The 27,883-nt window shown below is 34.3% G+C and overlaps 1 protein-coding gene and 1 non-coding gene across 2 annotated transcripts in view; both read right to left on the reverse strand.

The window, feature by feature from the left end:
- Positions 1-2,343: 2,343 nt before the first annotated feature.
- The window catches only part of RGS21 (regulator of G protein signaling 21), a 39,537-nt gene continuing 13,997 nt past the window's right edge, over positions 2,344-27,883 (reverse strand). Inside the window, exons 2-5 of the mRNA XM_039883356.1 lie at positions 20,721-20,795; positions 16,378-16,454; positions 12,605-12,771; positions 2,344-2,557 (exon numbers count right to left, since the gene is read on the reverse strand). Coding sequence (XP_039739290.1) covers positions 2,354-2,557; positions 12,605-12,771; positions 16,378-16,454; positions 20,721-20,731 — 459 coding nt within the window. The 5' untranslated portion in view covers positions 20,732-20,795 and the 3' untranslated portion in view covers positions 2,344-2,353. The remainder of the gene's footprint in view (positions 2,558-12,604; positions 12,772-16,377; positions 16,455-20,720; positions 20,796-27,883) is intronic.
- On the reverse strand, positions 9,439-9,557 carry LOC120619334 (5S ribosomal RNA). The gene has a single exon (XR_005657486.1). It is a non-coding gene; the product is annotated as a 5S ribosomal RNA (ribosomal RNA).

Here is a 27,883-nt window from a genome sequence, read left to right on the forward strand (position 1 = left end):
TTAGAAAATGACATCACGCAATCATTAAATATTTTACCAGGAATGTTAATATTGTTATTTATTTTCTGCAAATTAATCCTTTTTATTTAAAATCCCATCCATGAAAGCAGTTTTCAATGATAAGTGATCAAATAAAGTAACATACAGGGTGAAAGAGACATAGATACAACCATATCTGAAAGATATACATTTGATTTTACTAAAAATTCTCAGTACCAAGTATTCCAAAAACCTGAAATATATATATTTTTAATTTCAAAAACCTTCAGTTCCCCCCCCCACTCCCCCCTTTTAAGTCAGAAAACCTGTAATTATAACTGGGGTTAGGAATGAGTTAAGAAGGTGAGAGGAGAGTATTGCTATGGAGGGGGATTGGTTGGTGTTTATTAGAGCTTATTCAGCATTCACTTTTTCAACAAGTTGTTTGGACACCTACTGTATTTTTGCCCACTACCTCTCCTGCTTTGAGGTGATGACTGTTTGACTTATGGCTTCCTGAGCACCATTAGGGAAAACCTGAGAGGCTGCCATTAAATAGGAAGTGTTACTCTATGATAACAAGAAAAAAGTTGCAAACTGGCCGTAAAAGGACAACGGGCATATTCTGTGAAAGGCATAGTACCTGCGTGTTTGACAGTGGTAGGATTTAGATTCCAAGCCTCAGCAATGTCTTACCTGGGGAGGAGAACCCATCATTGCTGGCCTGGAGCCTTGGGAAAAGCACTGTTCTTTCTCACCAGCTCTGCCACTGACCAGCTGTGTGACCTAAGGGAATAACTGAGTTCTCATTTTTCTTTTTTTCTTTTTTTTAATTCTAAAACGTAGGATGTGATTTTAATTCCTAAGCACCCTTCTATTTTCCAAAGTCTTCTTCATCTCTGGGAATAACTTTTAAAATTTCTACTTAAATACAGACTAAATTAAGGTTAGAACCTTCAGAATAAATGTTGAAAAATATTTATCTATTATCCACTAAGTGAACCTAAGGTACAATGAATACTTCACAATCAGTTTGTATTATGCCTTCTTTTTAAAAAATTCAAGCGTACAGGGAATATTCCATTTGCATGTGTTTAAGTGTTTATTTCTGATGACAAAGGGGAGACAAATTTTGTCTATCAAATGAATAATTTGTGGAAATATGAAATAAGTCATGTTATTTTTTCATGAGATATCAACAAGATATGAGATATCAACAAAGATAAATAAATCTGTGCAAATAAATGAAAAGATGGAAGAAAGATCTGTTGAATCTTTATAGCTTCTCATATTGGCATGAAATTATTCATATTTATCACAGGACATTTATATACAGAAAGAAACAGTTTGGGGAACATCTCAAAATAAATACATATCAAATTTGAGTTTTATAAACAAGTTTCAGTGGTGAATGAGTGAATAGATACTTAACTCCATATTTATTTGAGTAGATAATGTTGAAATAATTTTTAGTTTATGGGAAAATCACTAGTATGCAGGTCATAATATAAGGACTTATCCATGCTCTTAGTTTATTCTTTTTCTTTTGTGTTCTTATTAATCTAAGAAAATCAATCTTCTCCACCCTCAAGGTCCTTTCCATACATGGCTATGTGATGCCGTTGAATTAAACCAAGTGATATATTTTTACCAAGTTCAACGAACAGTTTTATTAGGCAGATTTTATGCGTGTATGTGTGTGTGTGTGTGTGTGTGTGTGTGTGTGTGTTGTGTGTTTGTGTGTGCGTATTGCATGCGTGTATGCACATTATATATATATATATATATATATATATATATATATATATATATATATATAAATGATGTGCATACATTCTTTCAGTTTTTCTTTGTAATTAATCTAAGAACCATAGCCGTTTACACAACTGCTACTTTATTATGTAGTAGTTCCTAATTGAAAAGAGATGGTTGAATGCACTAAATGAAGGGTTGTGTTTGGTTCACAATTTCTCTTTTTACAGAAGTGAGGTTTTGGACAATGTCTATGATGCTAAACAGTTTCCCACTCAGCAACATGAAGACATATAGTTTCCTGAGTTTATAATGTTATAAGAATGTCCATTTATGGTTTAAGAGTGTATTATATATCTAGAAACTCCTTTTGTGCTCCCCCAGTAGATTTTTAAGTACCTGATGAAATGAATAAATTCTAAACAAATGGCTTAGAGATTCAGGCTTCATATATAAAATATTATTTTTCTGTTAGAGTAAAAAATGTTTTCTAAACCCTAAAAATCTTATATTGTGTTTGTGTCAAATATTTTTGCTTCAACGTATAATGATTGAGAGTTGATTAGTCCTATCACTTGTTTTTCTTCAAATTATGTTATTCTTAGTTGGTCATTTATCTTCTTTACAAGAAAGGGAACCATTTTTTTTGATTTCCAACCTGTTTGCTGTTTACCAGTTTCTTGTAAATCTCTGATTTTAGAAATCGAGGAAAAGAATCTTTGGCCATGAGACCGTAGATTAACTTCTGAGCCTCATCAAAACATTTGAGAGTTGGTTCTGCGATATTCTTTGAGATGAGGTCTCTGGTGCTGAAGTCAATGTTAATCTGTGGAAATAAGTTTGCATATCATTAGACTAGTTTAACCAAAGAGTACACGGTTTATACAGATGATAGATTCACATATTATTTGAATTTTTTTTCTAAAAACAAAGATAATCTGATGCAAAACAACAGAAAGGTTATGCATCATTTTCCAAAGCATGACACAGGCTTGGTATGTTTTTCCTAATATGATAGGATTGGTATGGGCAAAGAACACAGGTAGAGCCTTACTTTGAGATTGTAAAAAATAGCTGAGCGAAAAAGCAAACATAATATTTTGATTTTAAATTTCTTTTCCCACCTATCCTTTCTTTCTTTCGTTCTTTCTTTTTTTTCCCCTAGTACTTTGGCCTTAATACCTAAAATGTATTTTCCAGGGGCAGAACAATAACTAGAATTTACTAGGACAGCTTCCACCAACGCATTCCCATTCTCCATACCTCCCTGTGCTGTTTCCCACAATGTTGCTTTTCATTCTAATTTGTATATATATATATTTGCCAAAATGGACCAAATAGCACCCCTCTACATAGATCCCATGCCTCCCACGGATGGTACATACGTATGTATGCACGTTTATGTATGTGTATACCCTGCCTCCTGCCACCACCACACATAAGTCTCCCCGGCAAGGTCTAATAGAGATCTATCCTGCTGAAACACACCATCCACCTGCCAGTATATAAAAATCCCCAAACATTCTTGTGGAGAGACTTGTCCACCTCTACGCACATCTCAGGATAAATTCAGAGAAGCGGAAAATTTCAAATCCAAGTTGTTTAACTTAAACTGAAAATATTCATGAAGTGCAAAAGAGACTGGAATCTTAAAAGCTTACCAAGGCAGGTGCTGTATCTGTCTTATTCATCATTCTGTTTTTCAGCATTTAGCAGACTATCTAACATGTGATCAGCAATCAATGAATATTTAGTGACTCAAATTAAAATGTCTCTTGGCAAAATGGGGGAGATTGTAAAAATGCCAGAAGTTTGGGGTCTGGTAAAAAAAAAAAGACTATAAATGACAATTTATGTTTATTGAATCAAAGTTAAAAGATAGGCAGACAGACCTGCAATCAAATCTCCCCTCAAGTGCCTACTTGCTATTTGTATGAGTGAAGCGGATTCTGTGATTTCCTTTAATCTTTGTTTCCATGGTATAAAAGAGAAGAGAAATAGCATCTATGTTAAAGAGTTTTAAGGACTAAATGAGATAAGTAATATCAAACTATTTTAAGACCATTAGTTTAGGAAGAAGAAAAATAATTAAAAAGAATCATTGAAAGGCCACTATTTGCTTATGGATATTTTTTTTCTTAGGTCCTGCATCTACGTTCCAGATCAAATGCCCCAGCTCTCACGAAGCCCTCAACATCTGGAATTAATTTCTACTTCTTTGTATAGGAAGATGGTGTGCGGTTGTGAAAAGACTTTGGGATGATTTTCAAACTTGCGATCTGCCACAGAGTACCCGGGTGACCTGCGGTGAGTGACTAATATTTCCGAAGTCTGCTTCCTCATCTTTAAGGCGGGTAGTTCTCGACTGAGTTGTTGTAAGAATTAAAGTGAGATGATCGCACACTCATTGATTCTACAAATATTTGTGAGTGCTTGTTATGTGCCAAATGCTTTCCGTATTTGGGGAAAGACAACCAACAACTAAATAAACAGAATTATTTTAGATTTGAACTTGAAGGACGAGAAAAAGCCTGTCCTCTAAGAATCTGGAGGAAAACATTTCTGGCAGAAAACAAAACAAAACAAACAGACAAACAAACAAACATAAATGTAGAGTTCCTGATTCCAGAAAGAATGTGTTGAAGTCCCTGGGTGAGGTCGAGGCAGGAGATGCAGGCCAGGTCTTGTGGGACTTCCGTGCCATGCGAGGAGTTCCTGTTCTCTGCCAGAAGCAATAGGAAGACACCACTGGCTTTGAGTAGGGAGGGGCCGTGATCACAGTTAGGACCCTGGTATGGTGCCCGCCTCACACGGGAGTCAGTGCACAGGGGCCATTATCGAGATCTTACAGTGGTTTTTAAAACTCTGGAGTCATCTGTTTTGTAAATCCTCTCTGTATCGTGGGGATATGAGAGTAGATATCGCCTGTTTTCCTCCTTCACCAATGCCGTTCATTCTTTAACGGCATCATCTGCAATTTGTTTAACTTTATAGTCCCTGTAATGGTAACTATAGCAACTTAGCTCATTGAGGCATTCTCTCCTCGGGTGAGCTTTCCCGGGGCACACTGTTGCCTGGTTATTATTTTAATCAGAACTGAACACCCGCAATAACTCTACATTCCCTGTTTAAAAAGCCCAAAGCCCTTGGCATTCATGGTCTTGACAATGTGGTCTCAACTTACACATTTTTGTCTTCTGTGCCTGCCCTCTATTTCTACCAGGCTAGGTGATTCCTCTCAAATTCCTTATTTTTCCCCAGCTATGACCATTTTTCCGTACCACCCCAGTCTAGTGAAAGTCACTCCTTTTTACCTAAGTCATTCACAATCTTTTATGTCTTTAAGGGCACATTCAGATAACATCTACATTGTAGAGTTTACCTGTGGATTATTTTTTCTTTTCTGACCTCTCAAAGGACTTTGTGTTACATAGACAATATTTGCATTTTGGTCATCTCTCACCATACCTTGCACAGTGTAAAGACTCAATAAATATATGTCATATAAAGAAAGTGAAAAAAATGTTTCTATATTTGTTAAAAATCATGTTTAAATTTTGAAGAGAACTATTCCATTTCAACCTGACTCTGATGATTAATATTACTTACTGAAATATATTAAGCTTGCATTTCTGACTTATTCCTCTCATTTTTCTGATTTGCCTGTTTTCCTACCAAGGAACTGCCAACATTAGCTATTGACAGCCAAGTGACAAGTGAATACACTGTTCCTAGGAGATAATTAGTGGCCTTATGAAGATGTGATTTGGCAAGTCAGCTTAATGTCAGTGAGAAAACATCATACCTACATATTTTTGTAAATGCCATTATTTTTCTCCAAGTTGTTCAAACTTGAAATGTAGGGATTATCTCTGACACCTCTTCTTTCTCTGATCTCTTATCATATAAATATATATAATATATTATACATATGTTTTTTCCTCATTTGTTTTTTATTTTGTAATTTCTCAAAGGCCTTTTTCATTCTTACTTTTATCAATCTAGTTTAGTCTTTTGTAACCTAATGTCATTCTTAAACCATGGAATTTACCTCTTACCCAATATTTCTTCTTACAATGTCTTTCCCTTCTGACACCAGAGATAGCATTATTATATCAATTTGACCAAAACATCACTTTCATCATATAAGTAAGTGTTCAGCTGAAAACCTATTTTTTCTACGACATAAAATTTAAACTTTTTAGCCTGGCATTTGAGCTTCCTCACATCTGAACTTCAATGTTTTGTCACAAAACCATCTCCTACTTATCCTTAGTGGCAGTCATGAAACTGGGCTACTGTCATTTATTTCCCAGGACAAATCTTGCACCTAAAGCTTTCGTTTGTATTGTTTAATCTAAAATCCTTTCTTCCACAATTTTATTCTCTAAAGATGACTTACCCTCATGTCTTATGATTTAGCTTAAGTCAGATATCCTCCCAGAAGAATTAAGGATGACTACTAATGATCTATCCAGAATAAATAAAAGAATGGCATTGCCTTTAATTGAGATGGAGAGACTCAGGTAGAAGAAAGTTTTGAGTAGGAAATTAGGACTCAGATTTGAGTCTGTTAACTCTGAAAGAGCTTTTAAAGCCATAGGGCTGGAAGAGATCACAGGAGAGAAAGGGAAGCAGGAAACAAATGAGGGCCGCCTCTGTCATTTTAGAGTATGTTGCGTTATGAGTCAGAACAGCAAAAGACATTGTTGAAGAGCTGTCATTAGGAGAAGAGGACATCAGGCACTGGAAGCCACCTGAAGACAGTATTTCACCTACGAGAGAGTGGTTGATTTTGTTAAATGCTCCTGAGAAGTCAATCTGAGTGAGCTCTGCGAATAGGCTACCCAAAGTGTCTGCTTTTTCTTCTTGACGCCTTTGAAATTTCTGTATCATGAAAAAAAGTGAAAACATTAAGCCTGATATATATTTTGCCATATAAATTCCTTTAATAGGATCACTGCTAGGAGCATGTCTGCAAACTACATCCCTAACTTTGCACTCATCTCAAATTTGATTTATGCAGAAGATACATACATACATTTCTATCCCAAAAAGTAAGACAGAGGAGATGTTGAGCTTGGGGTACACTGAAGGCAGAGTCCTATTAAGAGCTGACCTTCTGGGGAGGCAGACTCTCCACCAGCATGATCGTGAGAAACTCCTGAGCTGCGAGAGTTATACAGAAGCTTAGACTTTGCTGACCGCCTCAAACTGGTTAGTCCAGAGCATGGACTAACTGAACACTTTATCAGTTGATGAAACAGACAGAGTTATATTAATATTATTTACTGATATAGTCACTTGTATTTTGTTTGCATGGTTGCTCTTTAGTTTCAAGGACTCTCAGAAATACCATATTTTACTTGCTTATTTTTCAAAATTTCACGAGTTACCTTAGATATCTGAAATGACTGTACTGCCAGTCTCAGAAAACAAAACGTGAGATTGCGAGTCTTATGAAATGGCAGCTGAGATGTCATCGCAACTATTTAGGGGCTCTTACATCCTCTCAATTTTGAAAAGGCCTTGACACAGCTGACATTGACAACAATCCATTGCATTAAAATGACTGCCTTCTGAATGATGGTTGTGGTAGTTGTTTCAAAACAATTTTATTCTAAAGATCCAAGATATTTTAATACTCACATGATTTTATTAAATGCAAATTATGCATGCCAAATTCCACTTTACTATGGCAGCCATTTTTAATTCTTTTGGCTTTTAACATGTTATTTTTGCAGGAAGAATACGTTTTAAAGTGTCCCCTGTGGCTTTCCTGTGACCCTAAACTGTGCTTTATGTATTTTTACATAATTTGAATGAAAACTTTTCAATTGTGTTCTCATATTCAAATTAGATAGCCTTTCCTCATTTAGAATCGATAGTGTAGCAGGAGACTGTCATTATGCAAAGGGCATGTGCATGCATATGTAAAACACCCCACTAAAATGGAGCAGGCAGCATCTCAACCCTCAATCACAGCAGAGCTTAAAAATGACTATTGGAATTAAAGCCACCTGTAATCACGTTTTCGATGACATAATTCTATTTAATCACCACCAGCACCTCTAGTCTTAACTTCATTTTTTGGCATCATTCAAGGCAAATGGAGATCCTGAAAAATATTCTCAAGGGTGACTATTAAAATTGAGAATTGGCAACTAGAAGGAACCCATCCATGCACAGGACTATAACCATTTGCTGTTATTCGTTTTAGAGATGGAAATAAATGACACAAGTTGGGAGGCAGTACTAACATTAAATTGGGCAAGAGAAATAAAATAAATTATAATGTATGCGGTAGTAACATGTAAAACAGTAATGTATAAGGACTGCTAAAAAAACACGTGCATAAGCAAAAGCTATCTGGAGTCTCTGAAAGGAAGTGGATGGACTGGGTTCCTTCACCAACCCAATGTGCTACTCCAAGATTCATTTAAGTGGCATAGGGACATGTGGACATTTGAAAAACACCCAAGTATTTTGTTTTTGAGTTGAAATGTAGCATTTGATTTTTTTCAGAGGGCCAAAATGATACTGCAAATTATTAGAAGAAATACTTCTACCACTTTTTTTACTCTTTCTGAATGCCATATTTAAATCTGGACTTCATAGTTTAAGAACTTATACAAAATAGAGAGACTATGAGAAATAAAGCTTTTGATAGATAGACTCCAAGTGATGAGATAACTTTATGCTTTTGCCTTTAGCATGAATATCAAGGTTCCCAGGTTGCGTCAGGAACATTTAAAATACATAGAAGATCCAGAGAAAGGAATGTGAAGGCTAATGACATGGCTCTAGACCCCTCCTCATGATCTGTGTATCTTAGTGACTGCAAAGCTCGTCATTTTATCTCTAAGGCTCAGTTTGCTTTTCATCTGTGCCAAGTGGGTGGCTGAGATGCCTTCCTGAGATAGTGAGCATGGCGAGCCAATGAGACAGATGTCGCTTACAGTTTCTTTAGCTCTGCTTCCTTTTTCTCCCCCCCCCCTTCCCTTTCTTTTTTTTTCTTTCCTCTTTCTCTCCTTCTCCCCATCCCCTTTAAGAGATACATTTATTTTATGATGAAATAAATACGATGCAGGAGTTGTTGGGATCGTGGAAGTACGGTTACTTCTGTGTGTACTTTGAGACACACAGCACTAGGTTGCTTCATCGCTGGACTAGCTTTTCAGGCCCCGGCTGGTCCCTTTGCTTCATTCTCCTTCCTCTTCCTTTCCGCTCCTTCCCTCCCCAATCTATATTCAAATTTCTAGTCAAAATTTAGTCATTCATTTGAGCTGCATTTCCTGATTCCCTAGACTTGGATTTTTCTGTTACACGCTATCACATCGCCTGTCTTTCCCAGTCACGGCACTCAGGAAATCTTACCACAGTGATTTTTTTTTCACTGGCATCTTCCCACTCAGATGGTTCACTTTCAAAGACTCTGTCTTTTTTTCTTAGCTGCTCTAGCATGATGTACTTATCAAGTCTTTTAAGGTTCCTTATCTTCAAATGTTCCTAGAAGTTAGTTAATGGTTGTTTTCAGGTTGGTTCAGTAGTACTTAGAGTGACTCCTTTGAAGAAAGAAAGGGATTAAAATTTTTTTCTTTTTTTTTTTTTTAGGTGTTTTTGGTCGACCAACACTTGGTCGACCTCACAAATTGCAAGGACCTTATCAACTTACAATCCCTTATTTTTTTTATTTTTTATTTTTTACGTCTACAGCACCTGGTCTTCCTAGGTGGTCTCCCATCCAAGTACTAACCAGGCCCAACCCTGCTTAGCTTTCGAGATCAGATGGGATCGGGCTTATTCAGGGTGGCATGGCCGTAGATGAGATTAAAATTTCTTAAAAACTGTTCTGCACTTAAAAACTTCTCTAGACACATGGTCTCATTCATCATTCTCATCTGTCGTGTGTGGTTGTTAAATGCTTTTTTTATAGATGAAATTTTAGATGAGGAAACTGAGCCTCAGAGAGAATAAATAGCTTACACAAGATTACAAGATTTGAACTGAGGTCTCAGTAGCTCCCTACTTTAAATCACACGAATTCTCTATATTGGTGGAGAAACCAGAGCGAAGATAACACTGTAAGAGAAAGGGGCATAAGTCTAGTTGCAATTATTATCATCTTATGGAAACCTGAAAGTTCAATTTTTATGTGCATAAAACTGAGAACATAAAACTGAGAACCATTAAGTAATGTCAATTTATAGACAAGGATCATTTAGTAAGTTTAGTACAAATTATAAATTGTCTAATTGCATCAATTAAAATTAAGTCATGCTAGCAATTTTATAGATGAGGAAATAAAGACACAAAAAGTTGAAAAGAAAGTAAAAGGGGTTTAATAGACATCTGAATTACATAACTTTGTCATTGTTCTTTAGGATTTTCTACCAAGAAAACTGATTATAATTTTAATTCTATATAAGAGTAGGTTATACAACTATTAATAAATATAGAAATGGAGAATATATGTATATGTGAATCTCAATCTCCAATTAATTTTCTACTTAAGAAATTAAAAAAATAATAATTTTTTATTTTTCCAACCTCCCTCTCAATGCATCACCTTGTCTCATTAAATCTACTTACTAGATAAATCTAAAATATTCCCACCCTTTCTTGTGTCTACTGCTGCCTGTTCGACCTCACCCTCATGCCGTATCAAAACATTTACAATTTCTGGACAACAACAGGAAGCTTCGTACCTCCATGCTATACCAGTGTGCTCTCAGTCCGAAATATTCTTTTTCATTTGCTCTTTTGAAAAATATTACTTATTTTTCATGAAATACCTCTCCAAGTATGAGCCTCTCCGCAAATTCATCCCTTACTCTCCAGATAGAGTTAATCATTCTTTCCTTCTGTGCTAGTAACAAACTTTAATTTTTTAAAAAATTATATTGCCTCGTGCGTATTTGACTGGTTTTACCATCTCTCCTTCCTCTTACTATCTCTCTCTTCAATCTCTCCTTCCTCTATAACTTCACTGTGCAGACAGCCGCTCTAAGAATCTGTTTAATGACTCAACGTACTAACAGTTGTATTATATTTACAGTTTGTAGAGAACTACCTTGAAGACTGCAATTGGTGTATTAAAGGCAAATGCCCGTTAGTAATTTGAATTGGAAATAACTAATAGCAAATAATAAGGAAGACAATGACTATTTTTAATACATATTTCTTTATTTTCAATGAATTTCTTCATAGCCATAATTTTAATTATATTTTATCTTGTCAAAATTATTAGATGCATAAATTATAAAAAGCTGTAAAAGTTTATATCCTAAAATAATAACTAAACTATTTAAATTATTACTATATAAATTTATTTTGGAAAATTGAGAAAACAAAACTATTGTCAAAATTGATAACCTATATATTATAAAGTTAGATTCAACTATAATTAAAAAGATTACATTTCTCTTCAGAAGGTTTTTCATATATAATGTTTGAAAATGTTACCTTAGAACAATCACAATTAGATGGATTCATAAAGAAGGGAGAAAATCTGGCTTTCAAACCAATATCACAATAAATGGAATATCTTTATAGTTGATTTCAAAGTCTTTTTAGGAAATGACACATTAATCAACTTGATGAATATTAAATACTATATTTAAAATTTTTAGAATTTTTAAATTTATTTTCAGAGGGTAACAGGGAAGTGAATATTGAAATAGATCCATGGGAGTTAAAGTTTCCCTTTTTCTTTTTTTTCCCCTACAAATTCCTGGCAATGGTTCAGTGGTTTGTATTTCTGGAATGTCATGCTAGGCCAAAAATGCTACAGTAATTAATGTCCATCAAAAACTTGAACTATTGATAAGGCAGATTTTATGCCCTAGGTTTTCTGAAAGTGTTTGTACTTCATCTATTCTTATGGGCCCTTTGCCCCATAAGTATAACAACCCTTCTCATATCATGAATCCTAATTTTAGATCAGAAAATACAGTAGCTGTCTGTCACTTCTGAGGGTATCAGTTTTGTGCCACTGTAAGAAAGATGACTTGTACTAGTAGTTTACGTTTGGTACTAGTAGTTTAATGTAACTTCCTCTTTGCTACTTATGCATTAAAATTCTTTGCTTATATGATAAGTCATCAGTCAAAGCAGTTTTAAAATAGAAATTGCTTAAACTTTTACAGTTAAACATTAAAGAGGTATGTGGAGATGATCATGGTTTTAGTTCTGGAAATCAAATCTAATATAAATGAAATGTTACACACATACAATACTTTTTTAAGGCAATTATTCCAGGTTTCTCGCTAGGTCTTTTTTTCTATTTTTCTGATCTTAGAAACAGCACAGATGGTTCCTGTTTCCTTGAGACAATGCCTCACATCTCTGGGTCATTTTTACCATTAAAAAAAAAAAAAGTGAGCAAACTCTTATTTTGGAAAGGAAGACATTACATGCCATAGCGTGAATCTCCAAAATATTAAAAATGGAGAATTTATACTGTTGGTTGTAAGTCCTACCCACCATCCATTATTTAAAAATTTAAAAAAATCATTCAAGAATTCTACATTGACTTCCATGGCTTAGAAAAGGAGAAACAAAAGTGAACTTGAAATCCAAGCACACATCTTAAGTAGGGTTAACTTTAGAGCTACTTAATTTAAGATAGGAGATACGATTTCTCAAAAGCCTGCATGTTGTACTAAGAAAACAGAAATAGTGTTGAAATATATTTGCTGAATTAGTGAAAGACAGAAGATCGTCTTCAGGGACTTTTTCTGAAGTTGACGAACGTTTTCTATTTGAATACACAGCAACAATTTGATTTCTCTTTAGGTGGATTTAGTGTCTTTTAATTGGAAGCAGATTTGCTGAGAGATGAATATTCATTATCCTGGAATATTTTACTCACCTCTTTAGGGGCATCAGCTTCAATGAATTCAGAATAAATCATCTTGGCTTTGGAAGCGATTTTTTCTGCATTTTCTGTTTTCTTGAAGTCTTCACAGGCAAGCCAGAACTCAACATTTTCTTCACTGAACTCTGATTTTAGAAATGTTCTAAAAGCATCCAGACCAGCTATAAAATATATGAGACAAATTTTGTACATCATATAGCTCAGTAATATGACCAAATAAGTACATTGTATGGTGTGAGCATTTACTGAGTATTCAGTGGTGAATATTTATCATCCTTCTAAGTATAACATTTATATGTTTTATTTTTTTAACTTTAGAAACCCTATTTAGATCAGTGATCATAAACGTTAAATATTATATCTGTATTTCTATAATAGCTCCATTAACAAAGAAAACCTGTGCTTTTTTTTCTAGATCTAAAAATGAGTTATATTTAGGGAAAAGTCTTAATGGCCATTGCTTCCTAAAAAACCCTATGGACTTTGCTTTTTAGACCCAATGCACTAAGTTAATGGTGTTACTAATTTAGAATAAGAATATCTTTTTTTTTCTATGAGTTGTGGAGAAAACACAATTTGATGTAAATAGGTTAGATTGTGCTAGCTTGGGCTTATTAAAAGAAAGGAGGAAGGACTGGTATTTATCAGTATTGTGTGAATATATCAGTGAACCCTAATCTCTAAACTGAGAAAGTAACTGGCAAGATATTTGGTCTGAACGCTTCTCTCCTTTATGTATCGATAGGCAACTTTAATTCAATAAGGCAAATAAATATGCTTTTCCCCAGTGGTACCTGTTCTAGCTTAGCTTGTGCATGGTGTTTTCCTGCCTTCAGTTATTTTCCTGAGCAGGCATTACTCCAGAAACTTAGACTAGGGGCTGTAAATGGGCCTACTTACCTCCAGGCTTGTTGACTTTGCCTTGAACTAAAGTATGCATTTTTGTTACATTTAATAACAACAGGTAGAGCTTGCAGTCTGAGATTCTCATAGGTCCCACTTCTCCCCATTATCTTACTTTCAGCTAAATTTGCGCCTTTATTATTTCTTTCTCTCGTAAATATTTGAGTTTGTGACCACCTGTTTAGACCTTCTTTTCTCTACTTTTCTTATCAAAACGTACCCTGATATCTTCTTTGGTATCTAAAGCTCATTTGAGAGGGTAATTCTTGCTAAGTCCTTTAGGACTGAGCATGGTTGTGAGCATGCCAAGTTAGATAGACAAGAAAGTTCATTTTTAGATTTGCATTGTTGACAGGACACAGCCAGAACTGTAAATTCATGTTACCATTACACAGTTTGCAAACCTTCGGACAGCAGCGTATCTGTTTATAAGTGAGACTGTCTCTCTTGGGGAGGAAAACGTGCATCAGCACTCTATCTTCTCAGAGGGATTTCTCTTCTAAAACGTTGGTGGTTTTTCCCTCCGCTTGCCAAGAGGGCCCCTTTGCATGTGCTCAATGCAGCTCTTCCCTGACTTCAGACCCAGAGAGTTGATCCTTCACGTTCCGAAGTAGAGGGGCATGAGTTTATGGAGAATTAAGGGAAAGGAAAATTGTCTAGAGAAAAATAAAGTTCAAGAGAAAGGTTTATGGAAAAGGAGCTTAAGTCAGTTGTTTGTAGGTTGGGGTAGATGGGAAGCACAGATTTAGTGAGAGAAAATAGAAAAGGATCATGGAACAAGATTAAAGTGTCTAAAAACACTAGATTAAAATAAATTTAGTGGTGTTTTCTTTCTTTCTTTTTTAAAAAATATGGTTGAAATAGCAAGTCACCGCAAACGATTATTGGGTACCAACTAAAATTCTCTGTAGAAATATTGGAGAGTTGGATGTCATTAATATGTGAGCACTATAAAAAATTCAACTGACTGCATGATTCTTGAATTTAAAAATACATCCAAGAAGCTTCTGTGACACAAATTTAGGTTGTGAGAATTCTTTCAGTAACACTCAATTAAAACTTTCTATGCATTTGTTCCAAACAATGATGAATTTGAGGGTTCTAAACAGAATTCATGATAAAATATATTTTATATAGAGAATAAAGTATATTTTAATAATATTGAAAGAATATTATAGGTTCATTAAGGCGTCTGAAGCTTCCTCCCCATGAGGATTATCTAAATACAGATGGGAAGATAGAGATCAAGAAACAATTATGATTTTTTTCCCATCCTGCAATTTCAATGAAGGATTTATCTGAACTAACCATTATCATCTTAGAACACAATGGAACGGAAGAAATAACTAAAACTGGAGCTAGTAAACTCTGTCTTGGACGTGATATTTTATTGAACTACTCTTCTATACATACAATTTGAATTCAAAAGATGGCAAGTGACTTTGGAATAGTATGCTAAATACAATTAAAATCCTAACAGTTGAGGGCACTTTCTGCTGTATGAAATGGCTATTCGTTAGATCCAATGGGGCTCACCAAAGAAAACGTCAGCAATAGTTGGTGAAATCTACTCTAATGCCTATGCCCAGCGCATGCGAGGCACATCCTCAAGTCAACAAAACAATCAGATAACTTCGTGAGTCATTGAATTGTCAAGAGCATTGAAAAGCTCTTTCTCTGGAGTTATAAAATGTAGAAACTAAACAGCTGTTCAGATTAATCTACGACTTTTCCACACTGTCTGGGCATAAAATATAAACCCCCAGGAGATGTGCAGATGGAAGCATCTGCCTTCATCTAAAAGTCTTCCGTGCCTCTGTTGTATGGTGCTGTCATAGAGAAGTCCCCTGTGCTGCCAGAGAGACTTCCTGCTCTTAGCTAACCTGACCTGTCCCACTGGTTACTTAAGGGAAAAAAATGCCACTCAAAACTTATAAAAACGCAATTCCATGTTCTTGATGTCTTTCATATATCTCCTTAGTTGAATTTCAGGAGTAATGTAAATTATTTTATGTCTGTGCTTTAGGAATTAGTTATTTAAGAGTCATAAAATCAGAATATAATTTTATCTAACCCAGTATAACTATATATATGCAGCTTCATCATGTTTTAAACTATCTTGATATTCCTGTATTTACTTATGAAGTTAAAATGGAAATGCCATTTTATTAGTATAAACATACTACATTAAAACATTTTCTATATATGTCTCTATAGTGTAATTTCCCCCATATGAGGTAGAATTGCTGAAAAGCAGGATTATTTATCACAAAAACAGAAATTCTAGATACCTTTATAAATGACTATTTTGTATCGAATTCTGTGATATTTTATTTATAATTGGCCAAAATTACCTTATTGAGCCATTATAGCAGATGTAAATACATATCAACAGATATCAATATACATATTAATATACACACATTTAAATATGATTTTGTATTTAATAAAAATAAAAATAACTCACTTGAAATAAATACCTAAAATTTTTATTTTGGCCTAGAGGACATGAAAAACAAATGATTTATTTAAATTTTCAACTTTTCAGCAGTTTGTATGCTTCTTTCAACTTGGAAAAAGGTAGTTATTTATATGCATCAAATGATAATGAGTCTAAGGAAATGACAAATTTCTCACTTGCTATTTGGAATTTTCTTTCTGTTTTAGTGGTTAGATTTTATATAATCTTATTTTTGGCCTAACCTAATTCCATTTAGACTTTGAGTTTGTATGAATTTGTGTGACTAAGGAGGATCTTATATTGATCAAATATTGATCAAAGCCATACTATGTATCTATAACTGTCAGGATTTGACAATTCACTTTTAAGTATTGTATTTTCAAATCTATTAATTGGTTCTTACCTTGATTGGTTAAAAGCGTGTCCATATTCTCAGACCGTGCCACTGCTTCTGTTGTTGGTGATCTGTAGAAACAACATCTACCCTTGACAATAGCATTGTGATCTTTTTCTTCTGTAACTTATAGTCATATGCAAGTTATGTGTATTTGCTGAATCACGTCATTTAAATGAGCTTTGCAACATTAATCAAACTGCAAAAGGTTAACAAGAATTATATGTTTTCCCACAGTGGGCAGCAATACAACACAAAGTAGGATATAATTTGACATCAGCAAATTATTTTTTAATGTAGCTAACAGTGTTAATAACATTTGCAAATTCTTGGGTTCTAATAAAGGCATGAGAGAGAGATTGCTCACAATTCTATGGAGCATAGTGAATTTCTTCTCAACTATATCATCATAGCAATAGTGATGAATGAACTATTTTCCAAGTTTTCACAATATGAAATTATGTTTCATAATTATGCATCTTAGAGTTATTAAGGATTTCTAACATGTAACGATCTTGAAAAATTTTTTTTTTTTAATGTATTTTGAGATGTCCTTATCTCACTCTGAGGCAGCCTTTGTTTTTCCTTAGACTGACATCCTTCCAGATTTATTTAAATCTAGGAATCTGTCAGGATGAGGTAATATCTTTTCCAAAGCAGTCAAAAAATTTATAGACTTAAGTCTTCTGAAGAAGGTATAATTTTGGTGATGCGATGTAGAAATAGCAAATCAAGTTTAAAATATAAACTTTTGCAATGCAAATATATCTTTTAATAAACAAAGATCCCGATGAAAAAAGCCTTATCCATGGAAAGTACCTACTGCCCAGAAAGAACTATCTTAGGTAATGTAGCCATGATGTGTAAATGACTTCATTGTGGAAAGGGATGTTCTAAGTGAAGGTCTCTATTAAAATGATTAATAATAAAAAGGAATCTCATATCTAGTTATTCTGACAAAATTTTATATTTGCATATCAAGGTGCCTAATCTTAAATGTGCTAGTGTAAAGCATCTCTACGCTTTTATGTTTTATTACTTCCTGTAATTTGCCATAGTTGTTATTATTTGTATTAATATTGATTGTGATGTCTTCTACTGTGACTGTTGTAGTTATGTTTTCAGATAGTAATGGCTTTCTTCACAGAGGACACACTGAAGGGGCTGTGTGACAGAAGATTCATTCCCCATCTCGAATTTTCTTCCCCAGCGGGGGGGCTAATTTTCCTTCTTCCCTGAGTGACTAAATCTTGGGGACACAAGATTTCCTGTGAAAACATTTTGAAATGGTGGCTTTACATTCACATGAGCATTTTAATCAATTTGGGCTGTTCAATTTCCGTCTTTTACAAATGGAGAATGAGACCCAATTCTAGCTTTAATTTTGTGTTAAAGGACTTTTGTGCACTGTATACCCTGTTGCTCTAATAAGCTTATGTTATAAAATCCTATGACTCAAACATCAGGCATTGTAGGAATTGTATAGATAGTGCTAAAATTATCATAGAGTCACTTAAAATGCATATGTTTAAACGTGTCATCTCTATTTGCAGATTGAAATTTGGTGGCTTGAAGGCTATTCAAGTTAAAGGCTTCTGTAGGATATATATTCATGAATAGGGCAGAGGGATGTTTTCAGCCCAAGCCTGGCCACACAGCACCCCGATTTTGAATGAGGAAAAATCATCGAAGAAAAACAATGAGAAATAGAGTCTAGGCAACAGCATTCAAGGATGAACACGTACTCTGCTGTTGGCATGTAAGCCCTCTGACGTCAGAAGTAATGTTATTTTCCAGCACCAAGAACAGTGTGTCTGGTCCAAGAAATATTGATTGAATACATAAACAAATAATGAGTTAATGACCAATCCCTAAATAGTGGCAGGTATTAAAGCCATCGATGAAAGTAGTGCGGTGGCTAGATGACAGTGATAAGGCTACTGGAACGTCTGGCTGAATTGTATTCGTTTCAGAGGCCCTTCTGGGCGAGGGAACAGGAGAAACGGTGTGAGAGCATCACTAGGGAGCAACAGACCAGAGACCTCCCTCTCAACCGTGAGGTATGTGAAATTGGAATAGATGAACAGCAGCCTTCTAGAAGGCATCAAGGCAGATCGTGTGCCTTTTGGGAGAGCCAGGTTTTTGCTTAAGCCAAAAGCAAGAGGAATACGCGGTGAAGAGTGCATTGGATAGAAAGGAGTCTTTTGGAATGGAAGTGTTTCATATAAATGTTAGCTCTTCTTATTATCTTCATTAATGCAGGGAAACAATAAAAGCAGAAGAAAGCAATGTCTGGGAGATGACGTAGAACACAAGGACAAAAGAAAAATTCTAATATTTTGAATTAGGAAGATATACTAATCAATCAATATTACTAACATTCCATAGATAGTCTATTGATGTTCATTGATGTATGTATTGATTATACATAATGGAACTAGTGATACTAGGATATTCTAGTATTATGTAAAGTCCACCAAATGCTGACATCATTCTAAAGGGATGAACTGTCCTCCAACTCTGAAGCAATACCCCTGCCGGTGTGTGATAATGCCTGGAATGCCCTTACATCATCCTTTTCTACCTGGTTTCATACCTGACTTGACAGCTTTGATTTTGGCTACCTGATATGTTGAAAAGGTTGGTAGTAATGAGTATTTACTTTTTAGAAGTTAGGAAAAATGCAACTATTTTAAGGAATAATGTTAATTTGATGTTTAAATTTGGGGTTGATTGTATATTTACAAGTTGGTGGAAGAATAAATTATTGCAACATATGACTAAAGTAAAAGACAATATTTATAATAGCACTAAAATGTACAACCATATATATATTGAGTGTTTACAATTTATACTGCATTGTGCTAAGCGTGTCATATATTTTAACCTCATTTAATCTTGAAAACAATAGAGGTCTATTTTAATGTCATGTTACCCATTAGTCAAGACATTTAGAGATGCTCATAACTGGTGCAGTATCTCACACATATTAACGGGCGATTAAAATTTAAACAGGCATATCCTGTTTGCAACCCAAGTTTTTGTTTTTTGTTTTGTTTTGTTTTGTTTTGTTTTTACAATTCTTTCTAGAATGAATGAGTCAATACACATATGTTTGTACTTTGTTCATGCTTTGGAACATATACTATAAATACTTTGAGAATGCTTTTTTTGTAATAGAGTTTTATTGTACTTCACACAAGTATTTCCTCTAAATAATAGTTTAATTATGGTAGTTAGCTGCTCAGTAGAAAGTTTTCAGAAGACAGAGATTCTTAAATCTTGCACATTATCAAATGAAAATGGGAAATTTCTTATGTTAGATGTGAGTGAGCAATATGTTTTATGTCTTGCAAAATGCAACTATTTAAATGTTAAGAAAGAAGTCCATTGAATTAAAATAAGAGAAAAAAGAGAGTGGATGATTTGAAGATGTACTAACTTGATTGAATTTTGCATGACGTGTGTTACTTTAAAAAGTGGACAATGTGAGACTGTCATTTCCCTCTCTCTTTTTTCCTCTTTTATTTAGATTTTAGTTGTAACTTTAACAGAGCTTTTGTCTGGGTCTTCTCATTGTGTATTTCCTGTGTAATTATGATGCATAATCAGAGTTACTTTGTGTGTGTGTATGATTTGCCATGAAAATTCACTGTCTATCTGGAGCCAAAATCGCACTTAGTATTTCATGGGGTTTTGGCTCTTTCCTTCATTAAGCAAGTGCCATCAAGGCCAGCAGTCCCCACATTTTGTGTCGGAAGAAGAGCCAGGCCAGATGGGAACTGTGTGAAAGCTACCAGTTATCTTGCTAATTGTGCCAGCTAGAACCAGTTGTATTGCATTAAAAAATGTGGAATCCAACAACTTATCTGTTCACACTCAATTAGCGGTGTGCTGGAGAATGGGAAATTCAAGCAAGGAGTCCATGTGCTTGGGGAAGTGACAGCTGCTTCCTTACTCGGCATTTAATATCCATTTTCAAATTTCTAAACAAACATTGCAATAATGAATACTTTTGCAAGGTTCATAAATATAAGCATCTCATGTCTCACATTTAATAATTTTGAAGAGCTTCACATAAAGAGCTCAGTGGTATTTTCCCGACTTTATAACCTTTCTTTATCTTAGCAAGTATATAGAATTAAACAGCAAATGTAAGCCATGAGTTGTTGACACATTTTAGAAATGAAGAAGGAATCCACAGAGAAAGGAGAAAAAAATAAATCAGGAAGAAAGATGACAATTAGCATATTTATCATAAACGAAGGAAACAAAACATCTAGACTAATGAAGACTCAAGTATTTCATTTGTACATCTTCTGAGATAAAAATAGCTTTAAATGGCAACTCACTTCACTGGCATTTTTCGTTCCACTGTCTGACTGTCACAGATGATGCCGAATTTCTCTTTCTGACTGATCTTCAAGCTGAAGGTAATGTGACAGCAGGAACATTACAATTAGTATGCAAATACCTGTCCCCTGGGTTACAAATTGGCATTCTTTAAATCATGCTATTCTCAGCTTTTTTCACTGGTCAAAACACTTAAACTTCTAAGTAACAAATAACCCTTTGAATAAATGTGATATTTTTTCACGATCTGTGGCATAACTGAAATAAATTCCATTTGAAAGTTTGGTTTCTAAAGTTCATGTACATCTGTTTACAAGACAACTATTGCTCACATGAGGTTAAATCGACTAGGAAAAAATATATATAAAATTTAATGTTTACCTTTAGGTCTTTCATCTGTTAAAGGTCAGTTTGTTTTTCTTTGTTCTTTGCATTTCAGAAAGTCTGAGAAAGACTGCTTTTAACACACTTACGCAACTATATCTTTAAGTATTTTTACAATTTTAGTCATGGCGTGAAATGTACTGGCACAGGGCATTATACTTTTTTGAACTTTATAAACTTATTACAGCTTAATACTGAATAGGTCTCTATTCCTTTTATCAACGAATCTCATGGCATTTTTTTGACAATATTTCCTTATGAAATGCTGATGTTTAAGGTAATAATGCTCGAATGTATTTAACGAATATAGGCCATATCTTGGCATTTTTATTTGTATCTAAAAAGGTTTGTACATATAATCCCATGCTTCAGCAAGCTTTTATTTCACTATAACAGTTCATTGGAAGTAAAATACTACTAGGATATATTTATGACCCTCAATGTAAATTAAACACTCCTGAAAGATTGATGATTTTCCCGATGGAAGAAAGGAGTCGGGAGACAGCAGAAAATCTGCTTCCCCCTGACCTTGCATTGAAGCATCCTCATTTAGTTGATCTATAGAAATGCCAGAGGGCGCCTAGTATGCAAGTGGCCCTGGGCTAATGAGACTGATGGAAGTAGATGAGATGACCCAAAAAGCCAGTGTATCATTAAGAACGGATATCATCAATTAGCACAATTCATTTTGTTAATTCAAGCACCATTAAGTAATGTTCTTATGATATGCAAAAACTGAATCGTTAAATATATTTAGACTTTGTTTTGCTGAGGGAGCACAATGAAGTACTAACTTTATAATATATGCTTGAACTTTTTGGAAAAATAAACTGTCAAAATGTAAAGACCCTCTGGATAAAAACCATGCCAAATCTATAAGAAATATGAGCCAGGAGTAGGCTTATTTTACATTAAAACTTTAAAACAGAAACTGAAATTTCTATTTTGAGTTCAAGGTAGTTCCCAATATGCTATTTCTCATACATCCTTCCATGACATGCAATTTTTATTTATTAAAGGTGCACTTCCTATTCCTTACCTGTTTCTTTTACGTTTTCAGGAAAACCTATGAATTGGATTTTATTTATGAAAACAGAGGTTCATAGTAAATGAGCAGGTGAGTACACAAACTGTCTTCTAAGGCTGAATGATTATTGTTTCCAATGCATCTTGACAAAAGATTGCCATATATAAGTGTTATTGAGACATCTAAATAGTACCAGCTCAGTCCCAGGGGATTCAGGATCCATCGTCAGAGCTCATGCCTATTGCGATAGGCTAACTCATGGCCCCAACGATGTCCACGTCTTAATGTCTTCAACTTGTGAATACGTTGCCCGACATAGCAACGGTTTTTTGATTATCTGGATGGGCCCAGTAAATCACGTGGTCCTTACAAGAGGGGGCAGGAGGGTCAAAGTCAGTAATCAGATATGTGAGGACAGAAGCAACCAGCCTTGACAACACTGCGATTTTAGCCCAGTGAGACTGATTTTGGACTTCTGACCTTCTGACTCTAAGATAAAAAAATTGCTTTGTTCTAAACCACCAAGTTTTTGGTAGTTCGTTACAGCAGCAATAGAAGACTCAGACATCTGAGGAACTCCACTTTTTGAATGCCTGCTTAAGAGAAGGTAGGGGTAGAATAAAATAGGCATACATTTTGAGACCAAAGCTATGAGTTCCTATGTAAGTGTGGACCCTTTCTGCTTAACAGTTAACCTTGACCTCGTTGGGTCTCTTTGCTACTGAAATGGAGATAGTACCTCTCTCAAAGATTGTTATGTGAGACTAAAGAAATATTTAAGTCAAAGCATCTTACATAGCGCTATTTATATATGTTTGTTTTTCACTTCCTTTTCCCTAAAATTTGCCATTCACGGAACCATAGTTAAGATGTAATGTGGGACTCTTACAGACAATGCTGCCATCATGTAATCAATGGGGGTTTCTTGTAAGGCTATGAGATTTATCCTACAAATTTTTCGAGTGTTTATATTGTGTCAGAACTCTTGATAGATGGAATAGGAATATAAAACTTTAATCAGACAGTATGAAATTGGTAATTTTGGAAAATTAACATGATGAGGTTGTGTGTGGAATGAATCGGAAGAATGTGAGAATAAAGTCAGGCAGAAGCATTAGAAGTGTAGTGTAGTGGTCCAAGCACGAGATGAGAAGAGTTCGGATGAGGGTAATAGCAGAGAGACGGAAACACAGACATCGGTGGTGAGGAGGCTGTGTAGAAGGGGTAGGATAGAGAGGGTCAAATGACAGGATTAGGAACTAACAGCCTTAAGAATGGTGTTCCTACTAGTGATCATGGTAGGAACAAAAGGAAAACAGGTTTGGGAAATTTAATAGGTAAAATAAAGTTTAGAGATGCATAGCCATATTTACTAAGCAGTTTGATTAGCTTTCCTGTCACACAGAGGTCACAGCATTTTGACAGCCTACTCAGAAACAGCATGGAGCTATTAAATCCATATAAAGCCTGTCTATTAATTAGCCTAAGAAGACCATTGCTGTCTACTCTTATTACTTAAGATAGGCGAAAAATATATAAGAATCTAATTCTGGATTTGCATAATTTAAGTGAAAGTATAACATTTTATCTTGGCACAAGATCTAGACAATGTTCATATTTTTTAAAAAAAAATATGCTGAATTGTTTTTATGACATCCCAGTGAGGATGTCATGAAGGATTTAAGGGGAAAAAAACCAATAATAGTAAAAATAATCGATACTTAAAATATATCAGAAACTTCCTCAGCATTATCTTCCTGGTCATGACTCTATGAGAGAGAGAATGTTTTTAGGCCCATTTTGCATATGAGGAAACTAAGACTCAGGGAAGTTATATAATTTGTTTAAGGTTGCATAGCAGGAAAGGGATAGGGATGGAGCAAGGATGGATAGTGGGACTTGGAGTAGAAGTAAGAGTTAAACCTGTGAAATTTAGTTCAACAGGGAATAGCACAGAAAAATAGAGCAGAGAACCAAGGGCATAATTATTTACTTGTTCAAGAAATACTAAATACATTAATAACTTTGGTATATAGAGCCATGTCTACATGCACTGTGGAAGAAGACAGCACAAGTCAGAGGAAGACTGCAGGGTTAGAACGGTGTGGAATTCCATTTAAGAACACTGTTCACAGCATTTTGCAAAAAAGAAAGGATGATTGAGAGTGTCACACGACTAAGAAAGGTTACAGAGAATGGGGAGAGATAAAATACTGTGTAATTTGCTGAAGTGGTCATTGGAAAAACAAACAGAATGTGATTAGATGAGAATGCCAGTTCACAACAAAGTTGCACTGATTATCACTCCATATTATATTCCTATTCGCATTATAACAGGAAAGAAAGGATTATTATTATTATTTTCACCACTGTCTTTCTCAATTTATATAATGGGCTTATAAAAGTAGTTATTTTGGGACAAAATAATTTAAAAATTTAAAGTTTTTTTTTAAAATAAAAGATGAGAAAATTATATTTTTCAATTCTGCTTTCCCTCAAGCTACTGCTGCATGACATGCAGTTGATAAAACAATGAGCCTGAGTTTTGTATGGTTCATAAATTATTTCTCAGAGCATTCTATAAAGAAGTTTAAAATGTTTTGAGCAATGGCAATACCGCCGAAATGTGTCTAATCCCCCAAAGTGGCTGCTTAGAAATACCATGCTCATTTCGATGTTTAGTTCTTGGTATGCTCATTGACAAATCAGTCACATTACTTGCTAGTCACATCTCATAATTGTATATCCTAAGTGCACTTTTTTTTGGTGTTATCTTAGAATACCAAGTTACTGAGAATGAAAGAATATCTGCCTCAGTAAAAGTGAAATATTTAGAAGTTTGAAAAGCTTTCTGATGCAAGGGAAAATGTCTTTTGTTGTTTTAAAAGTTAAATAACCATTTTACATTTTAATAGATTCATATGCCTAAATTAATTATAATTAAACTTGAATAGCATGATAGAAATGAGTAAAGCTAAAAATATTTATCCACATCAGAGGATCAACTTCTCTCTTTTTTTGTAAAGAATATTTAACTCCACATTATAATCTCATAGTCTTCATAATATACATTATTAACTGATTCCTCATAGCTTTTCTTTTTTTACTGTAGCTGAGTATTTTAACCACGTAGAGATAAATAACCACTTAATTGGCTTTTTTTCCCCCATATTTCAAATTTCTGTATTGCCATATTGTACAGACAGCATCTATTTGACTTTTTCCTGAACTAATCTTCCTTTTCTTCTGTATCTGGTAAAGAGTTTGTTATTCAATGCAGAAATATGTAAGGCAGGGTAGCAGTCATGGAAGATATTTATATAGCTAAGTAAAATAATTTTAAAAATATTTCAAATGGAATCTATGTACATCTTTGGCTAAAAATATTTTGTATATTCAAGACCCTTTAGTGCGGGTAGTGGGATTTTGACATATTGAGAAGACTGTTCCCTGTACAGTGTAGTTTTTTAAAATATATAATAGAGAGAAGATGCTAAGGTTCTCTTTATATTTAACAACACTAATTCCTTAAAAAAAATATGAAAAACACATCCAGGCTATATATGTCTAATCTGAAATTCTCCGTTATATCCAAATACATTTTAAACGTAGCATATAATATTCTTTACTACTTATAAGGCAATTGTTTATTTTGTTATGTATTCCTGGAATCCACTATCTAAGCTGTGATATAAATTAAAGTTAATTTTGTTCTGTTATTTCAATCAGATCTAAATTCTAGCTAGGGATAACTTGTCATTAATGGAAAAGAAAAAAGGCAAACAAAATTCTCACTAAACCAATCACCTTACATTCTCAAATCGTGAAAAGGTGATTTTCCTGTCTTTTTTTTTCATAACAAGGTATTGCATAATAATTTTGCCTTCACACATATATGATAGATATTTAACCTTTAAACTTCTAAAATTAATTTTTTCTAGAATAGAGAAGGAAACTAAGGCAATGAAAAACTATTCACTCTTTTTAGCAAGTGTTAGTAAAATATCTGGCAAAATTCTTAGAGATATTCAATCATTTGAGTTTTTTGACAGGCTGAATGAGGTTCTCCTAATTTGTAGATTATTGCTGGAAGAACTCTCTTTTCAACATTATAAAGAAGGCAGGAAGTCATCAAATACATGCGCTGCCGGGAATAGGACAGCGGCAATAGCTTGCATTGAATTTATCATTCCTTGACTACTTGAGCCTTTTAATCATCTGATCAGGGGTACGTAGATTTGACTTATAGACTGGCTACAGGAAACTCAGGGGTGTCATACATACATTAATTTTCAATCAATCGATTTTTAGACAGTATATTTTACATAGAGGAGTATTATACAAAGTTATTAACCTAGATACTATTGAGTATACTTTTCTGAACAACAAGAAAAGCCTTCATTGGTCTCTTCTTGCTTACCTAGTAAGTGCAGAATGCTTAGCATGACGATATGTAAACTATTTCTCTAAAACACGGGTACTTTTTCTTCAGATGAACTGACTTCCTGGTATTTATTCCTTGAAGGTACCTCTGCTCTCTAATCATGTTAGTTCATGGAATTTTTTTTCTATTTGAAATCCTTTATCCATTTTTTGCCTTCTATATACCTCCAAAGCATAGCTTAAAAGTTGTCTCTTCTTTAGAAGAACTCTCCTATCAATAACAAACTTCAGTTGGTAGTGCTGCAAAGCTATTCATCCTCTGTGCCTACTGTAGCGATCTGTGTCTTGTCTTACTTTCTCGTGCAAGGCAGAGGTCTTGTCCATTGCACAGCACTTGGCACAGTACCTTGCACTATCCCAGTGAATATTTGTAAAAAGTAAATAAATAAAATGAGATGAGTATGGTGGGAAACCAGTATGCACAACTAAGGGAATATAGGATGTATTAAAAGTAAAACAATAAGGATGTTAATAAAATAATTAATGATAGTGACTTAATTAATAAGCTCCTATTTTATGCCAGACACTGTATATAGCTTTACATAGAGTGTTTAATTTCATTCTTATACAAATTCTAAGATTCTCATTATATATGTGTGGAAACAAGCTAAAAATGTCAGTTCCTTCTGCCTAAAAGACACTTAAGGTGATGAAACAAAGATTTGAATACAGGGCTGAGTCCAAAACCTATGTTTTTTCTTTGATATAATTTAAAATTTCAAATTATGTACATTCTTTGATATGAAGATATTCATCATAAATTTGAAAGAACAAAAATATCAAGCATTATAAAATTATATTTTTAAAGAAGACTTACATCTCTGAGAGTAATATAATGAAGTGGTTTGTTCAGGATCATATTTTAATACTGTTATTTGTAGGTCCAGAGATGGTAATAAGTATTGAATTGAATGAGTACATGAAATACAACTTTAAAATAATATCTGTGCAAATTCATTAGGCAAGATTTCAAGCTTTGTAAGGACATAAGTGGAATACAGATTATGATCTATTTTAAAAGAAGTATAACCCTAGTGTCAACCCAATTTTGGTGAGAGAAGGGATAGGAACTGAAGAGAAGGCTGATGTAGAACATGTATTGTTTTGCAAGTTTATCACTGTAATTTCACATACTTTATGCTCTTTATTACAAGAGATCTCTTAGTAAGTTACTTCTTAAAAATATAGCCTAGATTAGCAGGCCCAGGGACAATGCTATGTATATAGGAAGTTTATCTTTTAATAACCACAATATATTTAGGGAGCTTTATGTTAAAGTGGTTTGCTTTTCCTGCAGGATTAATGATA

The sequence above is a fragment of the Pteropus medius genome, unplaced genomic scaffold (assembly GCF_902729225.1).
Source record: "Pteropus medius unplaced genomic scaffold, Ma_sr-lr_union100, whole genome shotgun sequence".
Taxonomy (NCBI): Eukaryota; Metazoa; Chordata; class Mammalia; order Chiroptera; family Pteropodidae; genus Pteropus; species Pteropus medius.